The 12,092-nt window shown below is 43.0% G+C and overlaps 2 protein-coding genes across 2 annotated transcripts; both read right to left on the reverse strand.

Moving 5' to 3' along the window:
* Positions 1–5,243: 5,243 nt before the first annotated feature.
* Positions 5,244–5,963, reverse strand: LOC107620179 (uncharacterized). The gene has a single exon (XM_016322383.1). The coding sequence runs from the start codon at positions 5,961–5,963 to the stop codon at positions 5,244–5,246; it is 720 nt and encodes a 239-aa protein (XP_016177869.1).
* A 5,530-nt stretch (positions 5,964–11,493) lies between these two features.
* On the reverse strand, positions 11,494–12,005 carry LOC107611530 (RAF-like serine/threonine-protein kinase PRAF). The gene is made up of 2 exons (XM_021108335.2): positions 11,885–12,005; positions 11,494–11,768 (listed from the first exon to the last, which is right to left on the reverse strand). The coding sequence occupies exons 1-2, from the start codon at positions 12,003–12,005 to the stop codon at positions 11,494–11,496; spliced, it is 396 nt and encodes a 131-aa protein (XP_020963994.2).
* Positions 12,006–12,092: the final 87 nt, after the last annotated feature.

Below are 12,092 nucleotides of genomic sequence, written 5' to 3' on the forward strand. Positions count from 1 at the left end.
TGATCTGGACCTTGCACAATTGAATTAACGTTTGAATGGACAAAAGACTGTTTAGTCAATCAACCTTTTACACCATCGGAAGGTTTTTTTCTGGGGCTGGGTATTTAGACCGCGACAGTGAATTTATGCAAAATTGGTAACTTGGATAGGCAATAGGGAGTGACACCGTGACCGAAAGGAGTCATGTAAAAAATGGGTACGGGGTAAATTTTTTATGAGCAATGATGATAATTGACGATGGTGTATAAAATCTGTACAGAGGTTGAACAATGATCATGCGGGTATGCTCAACTTGAACCACGGGTTTGTATTCGCATAATATAACAGTCCTTTAATGAACAAAATTTGCTTCAATATTTTAAGGAGTTTTTTACTATGTAATCGCACTAAATGTATGTTTAGGGTTTTTTATACAACACGACAGAGAACTAATTTGAATTTTGTTTCGATCAACGGCTTCGTATTTTTTGTTCGTCCAAGCAATCTATTTTAAAAGAAGTGTTTCCTAGGATATAAAAAAAAGGACACTATGTCTGCATTAATTTGTTTTATTAGGTATTAGCGTTTGGCGCCGTCGTAATGTAAATCCCTAATTATGTTTCAACAAGCTAAGAACACAGAGATTAAAGTATGCATAATTATATTATCAGGGTTTAAGTTCCACTGCAGAAGATCAAATGGGTGACAGAACAAACATAGGAAATAAAAGGATCATACAGGCCTCGACGGAAAACATGACATTCAGATATCTTGCATGTGCAGAAGGTCAACTTACTCCGGCCCCGTCTTCATTTTTCCCGGCTGGATGACGACCCCGACGGAGCAAAAAGTTATGTTTTTCCTCCAAAACGTTGATCCTGCGTTCCAGGTCCCGCCACGGTAGAGCCTCCACCTGTTCCCGTTCACGGCGCTTGACAACTTCTGCCTTTAATTCCTTTTCTGTGACATCCAACTGGTGAAGGAGCACATCATTTTTTTGCTGCTCTATTTTCAAATCCCTTTTAAGCCGTTGCCTTTGCTGTACCTTTTCCTCCAGTTCATCCTTCTTTGCCTCGAAAACGAACTTGGCGGCCATCATCTCCACCTTCGCCTGCCTCAGTTCTGCGCCGGTCGTTACGAGTGCAGCCTTCAACCTCTCCTCCCTCGTGACCAGTGCGGCTTCAACGAGGTCATAATCTGCGGACTTTTTATCTACGCGGATGATGTCGATAAGTGCGTCGATCGAAAGATCCGCTAGGTCGTCTGGACTAATGGCGTGGTCGGTGACGGGTTCCTCCGACATTTTCTTGGGGGAAGAGGACGACATATGGCAGTAATAACGGAGAAGGGTGGTCAGAGAGTTGAGAGGAGGAGTTACGGCATGGAAGAAGTGAAGAATGGTTGGTACTTAGTAGGGTTAGGGTTTGTCAATAACGGCCACGTATATTTATATTTATATATTATATTATGATGTAGGAAGAAAGTTGTTTGGTATCTTTTTTTCCGTAACTAATGTGTCCACGTGTCAATAATGGGGCTTTATTTTCAGTAAAATAAAACATTAAATTAAACTACTTCGATGGATAAAAAAAAGAAAGAAAAGATAACATTTATTCAGCGAGTAATTAAGCTAGGCAACTAAAGCTGACATAAATATAACACGAATTTCGAACAGTGAACATTTAATTATTGCGTTGTAAAACGAGTATTTCGTTCCTCCCCTGCTTATTAATTATCTTGTCTTTTCCATAACAATCGGTAAAGAAACGTACCACGCAGTAAACCATTTTTTAAAGAATTAAAAAGATATAATAATAGCACAGAACGTTTCTTTTAGGCTATGTTTGGTTGAAAGGAAAGAAATAGAGAGGAAAGAAATAGAAAGGAAAGAAAAGAAAGGAAAGAAATTGAATGGATTTTTATTTTTCTTAGATGTGTTTGGATGAAAGGAAAATAAGAAGGAAAGAAATATTATAAAAAGACAATTTTATCCTTATATTATAAATGATATAGAAAAAAAGTAAAAGGGTAATATTGGAAGTAGAGAGGGAGATTTAATTTCTCTCCATTTTCTCTCCATTGTTGGAAGGAAAAAAAATTGGTGGGTCCTATCAATATTTTTCCATCCATTTTCCTTCCTCTCCCATTTCTCTCCTCAACCAAACAAAGAAAAATAACTATTTTTCTTCTTATTTCTTTCCCTTCCTTTTCCTTCCTTCCATTTTCACCTCAAACAAACACACCATTAGTGGCCGTGTGTCGTTTTGGTATTTTCCATAATCCCTGGCCCAAGTTGATTGCAAAATGGCTAGAGGTCCCATGAAGATCTTAGTTAGTTTGACTTGGTAAAGCTTGATGGTGTAAATTGGTTTATGGGTTTTCCCTCGCCTGGATGCTCAGAAGTGGAAAAGTAGAGGTGTACTGTCACGCAGACCCCACGTTCAGGATTAAGCGTGTACTTCAAGCCGAAGTAATTCAGAAGCAGGTGTGCAGGGATACCAGAGTCATGGGGTAGGGGTAGGTGTACTGCGTCCCACTTAGATAGAAAGAAAAAAGATTTGTTCTGTCAATCAACATTTTACATTGAATCCAAATAAATGGAAATAAAAAATTTTTCATTTAATTCGAAGGTGATCATTCACGGTTTTTTAATTGTTTCATCTTATGCTTCTCGATATTAACCATTATCGACGAGCTTCGTTAAAATTGCAAACAACAAAAATGTCTTTCACGTTTCCCATTTTCCATTTCCGAATATCGAGGCAAACTGGAACATGAAAACGAGACTGCCCACTGCCGTTTGGCAGCCCAAGAAAGACACTTCTTCTTATACGTATATATAAATATGGGTATAAGTACATATATTAAATGTATTAATTATCCGGTATTATCCATAACGTTGGGCAACGAAACGACTGATGCCCTGAGTCGTAATAATTAATTATTGTCAGTATATAAAATAATATATTATATACATATATATTTATAGATAAATTAACTTTTATATACATATATATTAACATTTTGGAAATTGATATTATCGCGATAAGTTAATAATTTCCGATAATCCTTCAACAACCACCCTCCTGCCTCTGTCGAGCCCTTGCAAATGGCTGGATCTTCCAAGACAAACAGAAAGGAAGGGAACGTGCCCGTCGAGCATGAATGTCCGCTGAATCTTCTTCCTCGGGATATATGGTGAGGATTGCCACTAAGGTTGCATCGAATTCGATTCATGATCTGTTCAACATGCAGGCGAGCTGCAAAGTTTTTCTGGATGCAGCAAGTTCCGAAGCTGTGTACCAACACGTGACGATGCGTGTTATACCATTAGTGTCCTTTTTATTTTACCTTGACTGGTCGGAGAGGAGGTTTATCGATCCCTGCGTTGAGGCAGGAAATGCGGATGTTATACTCCGACAGGGGTTGACGGAGTATTTCTGGATTGCCCGCCGTGGCATTGGGATGAAACTGCTTTCTAGGGCCTGGACGGAGGGCTGCGTCAAAGCAGGTTACCTGTATGCCATGTTGCTACTGTGTGATCACGGGAAAGAAGAAGAAATGCAAAGGGGTGTTGAAATGTTAAGAGTCTGTCCGTACTTCCGGAGACGTCAAAAGCTGCAGGGAGTTCTTCGCGGACATTTTCTGGGAGCGATGGGTTGACGAGAGACCATCGGATCCAGGAGATGTCGTGGCTTGTCGGTCCACCACTTGCACTACCCGCGGCACCATGGCTTGTGTGAATGATGTGTCCCGTATCTCGTGTGTGCACTGCCTGGCAGATTACGAGGTCAGGATTTTCCTAGAGATGTTTAGATTTTAGTGAACGTGGTTATTCATCAACGCTTGTCAATCTGCCCCCGAATGAATTGTTGTGGGGTTAGCCTTATGCAATCCGCCAAAACAGTAACTAGCAACTGGCAAATTGTTAAGAATCTATTTCCTGGTTGAAAAAATGGCATTTTGATGCAATAAATTAACATAATTACCTCGCATTGTTGTTCACGGATTACTAATTAGCTTCACCCGAAAATAGAAAAAAAAAAGGTAACCACAAATGCTGCGGAAATTAGATGTAATTCAGAAAACCGAGTTTTACGTAGGGGTTACAGAACATCAAAAGAACAGCTAAAGAAACAAAGCAAATAAAGATTTGCAACATAGATTCCGTTGGTCATATATCCCCGACATTGTCTCCATTCTGCCCGGCGGTTTCCTGATAGTTTGAGCCGTGTGCCGTTGCCTGAGCTTGACTATACAATTGGCGGACCAATAACCCTAGCTTGATCTCCACAGCCTCGAGCCTGCCTTCCATTTCACGCCACGGTGCCATCTGTTGCTGTTCCCTTTGACGAAGATCGGCAACTTCCGCCTTCAACGCGTTTGCTTTGTCTTCGAGTTCGCGAATGGTGGTTTGATGTTGTTCCACCTCCGTGCGCAACTTCTTTTCCAACCGGCGGCATTCGTCCAGTTCATGCTTCCTTATACTCGCCTTGACTTTCGCGGTGATTGCCTCCATCCTCGCCGTCCTTGCTTCGTCTTGTGTACTTTGAAGATTGTCACTCAAAAACCTCATCCTCCGTTGGAGGGTGTCGATCAGATCTTCGGTCGGAGGTTCCTCGAGGTCGCCGGGACTAATGGCGAGGTCGTTGAGGGATTCCTGCGACATTTTTCCGGATGAAGACGGGGAGGTCTGCTAGACGACGAAAGCCCTTCAAGCAATGATTTTTTGTGACGGACTTGTGCATTGATATACATTAATCAAAATCAAATTTTAAGTTACGAATAAACAAATTAATACATTTTAATGTGGTTAATTAATGTACGTCTGCTATTCCTTGAAAAGTGAAGATAATAATGCCCCTGGTGGTTTTATCGTTAAAGGAAGAAAAACCATGGGGAAACGTGTGCTGCATCGCTTACGCAGAATTTGCAATAAATGCAAATCTTGGTAATGTGACGTTAGATTAGACACGACGGGCTGAAGGGCTATGGACTGCTATGAATAACGTGGCAGACGGGACTGGTGGTGAGTTTATAAAAAAAATGATTACTTGACTAGGCAATGGGGAGTCACTGAATGGGAGGTCAGTAACGGGGAACAATTGTACTTTTCATAAATAACATTTTTTATACGAAACAGAAAACACATAAATAAAATGATTGCAAAATGAGTCATCCAGCGGCAAAAATCATTACATACTACATAATACATATATTAGATAGGATAACCAAAAAAATATTGAGAACACAATCCTATCCTATTAGTCAAAGAGGTGGACAAACAAGATCAACTCATAATCTGCCCGACAATGCACGCACAGAATATGAGCAGCACCTCCATCACCATCGTTTAAGTCCCACCCTCTACCATAGCGTTGACGGCGGTAAATAGCACCCATGTTTCCATGGCTTGGACATGCATGCGAAGAACAGACTAAATTCTCTGCGTTTAGCATTGGCAGGCGACGCATGTGTGTCCACATCCCCTGGATAACGCCGCAGAACACCAATTTGCAGATTGTTAAGGCACCGGCCGCCTCAAGCACACGAAATGTTTGTAAGCCCTTGTTCTTTGACTCGAAGTCGTCGCGTAGCATCAGCATCATCGACACCGTGTACTGTGTTGCCGAATGGCCCTGGGCTGTGATAACGTGCATCATTTCCATCCCCGCAAGACGACTCCCGCCGAGGAAAAGGTCAGACACAGCAGACCGAAACAGAACTTCCAGGTTCTCGCTCTGCCTGCATCGCGCTAAGAAGTTTCTTCCTGCCTGGTGCATGGGACTCATACTCCACCACCGTTGGTCCCAAATTGGAATCAAGGCGAATCGGTAAACGATATCCTCCTCCCCTGCGTTGCGTGCAGCGGTGCACGACATCCTGAGACTGCACAAGTCCCTGACGGACTGTGCTGCGGTCCTCCCAGCAATTAAGGTCCAAACATCGTGGGGAAGGTTGGTGGGGCCTGTCGGACGATACATCTCCTTTCCTTGTATTGAATGCATGAGACGATTGATGAATGGGCCGTTATGTGTAAGCAGTGGACAACACAAAGGCTCCAAGCAGTTATCGCAAAGGCTGTTGTTTACGGTGTCTGACTGTCCATCTTTATAGTCACCCGGTGCCGTTTGTGATCGAATTACATCGGTTGTGTACCGTACCTCTACACCAACTCAGCCACACTCACATCGATTAGGGAGCCTGCCGCTTCATTCCCGTCGCCTCGCACACGACTTCCTTAGCAAACACGTCTCTTGTATTCAGAGTTCTTTTTGTTGATATTTTTTTTAAACTTTCCGGTCAGTAACTTTATGACTTTCGTTTTGTCCATTTCGTCGCTCGGGATTCCCAATTTCTTTTTTTCTCTATATGTTTTGTAGTACCCGGTCAATATATCCCACAATAAGTATCGGTTTAACCAAAGAACAGTTTGCCTGTTATCCGTTGGGATATATAAACGAGTAATTGGGTAGATAATATAAATCCGTCAAATTCTTACATCAAGGATATATAAAAAACAAACCATTCATTAAATAATATGTCAATACTAAACCTAATATTATGCGTCAATACTAAGCCGAAATATTATACGTCAATACTAAACCTAATATGCATGACAATCCTAAACCCTAGGAATGTCTACGTATCGTTCCACCTCGTAGTCGGCGCGACAGCGAATGCACCGAATATGGTCGGCGCCTCCGACATCGTGGACGGAGCCCCGCTCTGCCGCCCTCCGGCGGTAGTCATAGAGAAGACCCATATGGCCTCGGGTCATGCATCTGGTCGAGTAACAGACCGTATGTTCTTTTCCCTTTTTCGGCATATGGACTTCATCTGGCCAAGAAATTGTGAGGACCGCGAAGCAACTCGAGTAACATGCGGGGAGTAAGTCACCCGCTTCGAGCGTGCGAAATAGTTTCAAACCTTCTTTTTTGGCCTCGCTGTCGTCCATTCGGATGAGCAACTCCATTGAAAGTGCATACTTGGCAGCGTCTACCCCATTGCTTGCTGCATTCTGCAGCATTTTCCATCCGATGGCGTGGTTACGTCGTATGTAGAGCTCCCGCAGCGCCTCCCGAAACAGAAGCTCCGGGTGACCAATCTCAATGCACCTCTCGAAAAATCTTCGCCCTACAGGGTCCCGTATCCACAACCAATTCATCTCATGCGGGGGTGGTATGGCAACCATCCTGAGCACAGTATCCTCGTCGCCTACATCGCGCGCAACGCAACACGTCATACGAAACCTGCACAGGTCCGCGATGGAGTTCGTCGCGACTTTAATGGCTATTGCTAACCAAACGTCGCGGGGTAGTTCGAAGGCGGTAGACAAGCGCTCCATTGTAACTTCACGTTGGACGAGGGACTGGCAGTGTATATGCTTAAGACGGTGTTATCCAGTGGTGTTGAGAATAGGCATGCTAGTATATTTATGGTTGAGGATCACCCTTTGGAATCTAGTTCCCTCGGACTTAACCGACGCATCTTTTGGTTGGTGAAATCCATTATCGTTTTTTCAAAAAAAAATATAAAAAAAACCTTCTATGCCCTTGCATTGTAAACAGAAATAACATTATTAATTGAGGGCATTTATTAGATTTGTCGTTACGCGTTGGTGCGTATTTACTCAATGGTTAGGAGGGTTAAAATAAAATCTAATTAAAATATATTTTAACTAATCATCATCGCATTCATTCATATGTATATATATAATTAAGGAAGATTAGTCTTGAAAACTTCAACAGGCGTCCATGCACGAAATACGAAACATGAAAGGAAAGGCCGTAAACACACAAAGTCTTAATTTGCGAGTATGATTAACTTGAATCAGCACGCATGCTCACAGTGAACCCAAATAAAAAACTAGAGAAGGAAGCAACCTAATACTAACTTGGCCATGGGGACATAGGCGTCATAGCTGGCTGAACCATGTATCCTACGCAGTACCAGGTGGTCGACTTAGGTGTTCTTCTTTGATTTCGTCCGCCATAACTCTGCCTTGCTCAACACACGATCCCTGAGTTTGTTGAATGGTGTGCTGGTCAGGTTTACCGCAGTTGTCGCCCTGATCTCGTTCTCCCGTAACTGCAAAACGGTAAACGATCGGATTTAATGTGTCCCTATGATATAATAGCCGTAATCTACGTTTTTATTTTAGCATACTTACAATCCCGTCCATGATCGGGTTGAATTTGTCCCCCATGTTGAGCCACCCAATGACCCATATCCCGGAGTTCATGCTGAATGTTGGTCGGACGAATAGACAGTAACCGTCAGTATGTATTCCGGAAAAAAAAATGCTTCACTCTCATACATGCATGTTTCACTTTGTGATAACATACCTCTGTCCACAATTTGGTATCCCTACAGGGCTCTTTATCTGGAAATCTCCAAAGTTGCTTGGTAAGTTCATTAAGTGCTTCTCGTAAACTGCCTGTGTCACGTTGTATAAGACCCTTGCCTGCACGAACCGCGAAACATAGGTCAGAAGGCTATTATGCACGTCATGTTCCATGCTATGCCAAATTAAATTAAAGACTACAATCAAAATGGTTGCATGGTATGCCAAATTAAAGTAAAGACGAAAATCAAAATTGTCTGGTAACCGTTTTCCGGATCCGGTCTTCCCGATGAGGCGTCTCGAACTGGTTCGGCGATGAATCGAGGTTGTAAATTGCCCGGTCTTTGAAAGACACGAGCATCAGAAACCAATGGCCCAAGGCGTTCTGTATGGGGACATAAATCTGCACAAAATAAAAAACGTATATTTAATCCACTTAAGACACTTGTTCGTGGTTTAGGTTTCGATTAACAAATGGTACTCCGTCAACAGACAAGTTCAAGGAATCGGGATGGCCTCATCCATTTCTCCATGTAACGATTGTGCATTAGCTCCGTCGTCTCCCCGTTCAGAATATCATCCTACAAAGACAACGTTGACGAATAAAATAAGTCATGTTCTATAAGTATCAGAGCGCGGACGACTGTCAACGAGCGTTAACGGCGCAATGATTCATTTCGAGTACCAACAGCAGATAGAGTTAAGTTATCGAGATACACGGCGGAAGGCACCAGTACGAGGGGGACGTGGCAAGGATCTCAGCACCGGTCATTGTCATGGCAACCATATGTATGATCTGGTAACGAAGAGCAGCAAAAAAAAAGAACCCGATGAAGTATCGCGGTACGTTATACGTGTTTTTTCGTCGTCAAAACAAGCGTAGACATGTGCCATACCTTGTCGTCAACGTCATTTCCCGGTAGTAAGGAGTGTAAATCAACTCTGTTCGCGGACTTGACTCCAATACGAACAAGTTCCTCGCTACAGTAGGAGGAAAGAGTTTAGGCGGGAAAATAACCGCGATAAGCGGGTTTAAGCGGGTTTAAACAAACACATGCTCGAGTTTTACCATGGATCAAGGTTCCCGTCGAACATGTATGCAAATAGGGCCGACTGTCGGTTGTTGAAATCCATGGCAGGGGTGATCTTGAACCTCATCTACAACACATGTTTGTCAAAAGTCAGTCGGTAGTCACATTTTGCGTTAAACTAACTAACTGATTATTTACCTTCTTGCTCGTTGAAAGGGTAGACTTTTCCCTGTTGGGGCCGGATCGCACAGATCTATCGGTTCCCTCACCAGAATGAGGCCGTTTGGCATTCCTAGTTGCCGATGGTGGTGTTCGGAAAAACTTTCGCATGATGCTGTCGGTTGCTGTCAGGGGTTGACTACTATTCTCAGCCAGATCTGGGGCAACCGGCGTTCCACTAGAGATGCCAGACGCAACTTTCATGGACTGCAGGGTTGACTGTTCATCCGTCTCTCCGTCAGAATCCAACAACACGATAGTTTTCTCGGGGATTGCAGCAGCTGAGTAGTCGGTCTCCTTCACAAGGTCCCTCTGTCAAAGTGTAAGCTAAATCGGTTTATGATAAGGAACACCAACAAGACAGGTTACATACATGGCCAAGGAGTAAATCCTAACCTGAACCTTTTCCACGAGGCCCCTCATCAAGTCCTTGACGATGAGACCGATCTTCGGAAACGACCAGTCCTCTTCCGACTGGCTCTGATCACCCTTGACCGCATTAACATCATCCGGCTGTCGAGCTTCGTCTGAGGTTCCGGAGTCAGCTTTGGGTCCACCGGGGAGCTACATATTATAAAAACAAAAATGTCCAAAATCGAACAGTTATTTGTTGAAAGATTGTGTGAAGTACACCTGAGCAGAAGATTTACCTCGGATGCTTGCGGGGGCTGCGAGTGCTCAACTGTATCTGCGTCGTGGACCTCTTCGCATACGTCCCTGCATGTACCCCGTACGTGGTTGTTAATGCGAATATTCGTCTACCATGCATATGCAACGTACTGTATTTTGTTGTATTGTAATAGTCATAAATGAAACTTGTCTAACCTGTTGCATGTGTCACCGTCGGAGCTCGATCGTGCTTCTCCGTCGCCCATTGTTTTTCCTTTTTTTTCTTGGTGTGTTTCGAATAATGGTGGCTTAGAAGGATGGGTGGGTATATTTAATTGCAAAGACCCTTGGAAAATCCGACGGTTGTGTACTCTGTTTACGGATGCGTCTATGATAACGTTACTCGGGTGTTGTGGGTGGAGTCACGGGTATACGTTGTAATCGTCACACTCGTGACAAATCTTTCGCCCGTAAGGTACGTTCGTATGCGGCCTCGTTTTATGGTCTGTTCCGTATCCAAAAGTGTAAGTTCTGAGTGACACTATATATACTGTAAAATTTCCTTTTGCAATCACTATTCTAGGATGATTGCGGTCAACTCTATCCAAAACTACCGACAGGCTTCCATTACGGCGCTAAATCTGACCATGCCTTCCCCACCCCCTCCACCCATTATTTTAAAAATTATATCGTACAGGCATGGGACTGCGTGCAACTTTTGCAATGGGCGTAATGCTTTATTTCCTACATCAGTACACCGCCAAAAGGCATTCGTTGGGAGATGGGACAAAGCCAAAATGGATAATACACTAGATACCTTTATCTATTCGGTTCCCTTCCCATCGTACCGATCAACCGGTTTGTCCAAAGATTGTGCCATACTTGTTTATGCATAAATATCTATACATAGTGTATTGTCTCATACCCCGAATTGACATATACACCTGCTAGTCTGCAGCTATCCAGACCCTAGGTCAGTGCGTCACAGAGTTGCCCACCTCATGCGCATCAACACGAACGGCACGGATTTGGAACGCCGGCCTCTCTTGGGAACCGAAACGCCAAAAACTTATTTATTGGTGCGCCTTTTTAATAGGAGGGCATTAGATCCTTTATATATTTTTAGTTCAATGGTAAAGATTATCCCGAATATAATTTAATGTAATTGGTTATTTAATATTTTTTTAGCTTTTGTGTCAGTAGATTATTTTAAAAATGTTATTTTTTTATGTTTATTATTGGTATATAAAAAATATAGGTGGGCGTATATAAGAAAATTAAGAATACGTAAAATTAAATTAATCAGAGTTAAATATTTCGGATTATGTTAAGTGCCATCTTCAACTTCTTCAACGGAGATGACGTTGCCGGAGAAACCTTCTTCGACGTTTCTGGCCGAAACAGCACGGCTCTGGTATTCAACGGATGAGGTAGTTTCGACGAAGCTCGGTCATATTCTTTGCTTATGTTCGTCAGATCTTCGTCGTTGGTGAGGGAGATCAAGGTTTCTAAGTCTTCGTTCGGCAATTGACACCAGAACGTCACAGACGAACCGCACAACGCTCCTACCTTTACCAACAAGTCTGCACAACGCAAAACATAAACATGTTAACGAACAATCACAGAAAAAAAAAACGAGCAACACTTAAAATTGAGAGAGAAACAACACTAAAAAATGGATCTGAGAAGCAAATGGAACGATCCACGGTGACTCTAGTGTGGCCACCGATGAAACGGATCCCGCCGTCGGTAGCGCGTGGGAGGTTCTTGCCGCCGTAGCTGCAGAGGAGCTTAATCGTACGGCCGGGACTCGTTTCCATGGAGATCTACTTGGTTAGTTCGAAAACAGAAGAAGCTTAGAAGATTCTAGAAACAGAAAACTGAAGAATAGGAGAGGTAAAGGAAAA

This window comes from Arachis ipaensis, chromosome B10 (genome assembly GCF_059453495.1).
Source record: "Arachis ipaensis isolate K30076 ecotype BB chromosome B10, ASM5945349v1, whole genome shotgun sequence".
In the NCBI taxonomy this organism is placed as follows: Eukaryota; Viridiplantae; Streptophyta; class Magnoliopsida; order Fabales; family Fabaceae; genus Arachis; species Arachis ipaensis.

Bases quoted from the DNA above. Each gene is read 5' to 3' on its own strand.
- LOC107620179 (XM_016322383.1), bottom strand. From the start codon at position 5,963: ATGTATCGTCCGACAGGCCCCACCAACCTTCCCCACGATGTTTGGACC.
- LOC107611530 (XM_021108335.2), bottom strand. From the start codon at position 12,005: ATGGAAACGAGTCCCGGCCGTACGATTAAGCTCCTCTGCAGCTACGGC. The intron at 11,769-11,884 runs GTTCCATTTGCT...TGCGTTGTGCAG, and splicing joins CACTAGAGTCACCGTGGATC to ACTTGTTGGTAAAGGTAGGA.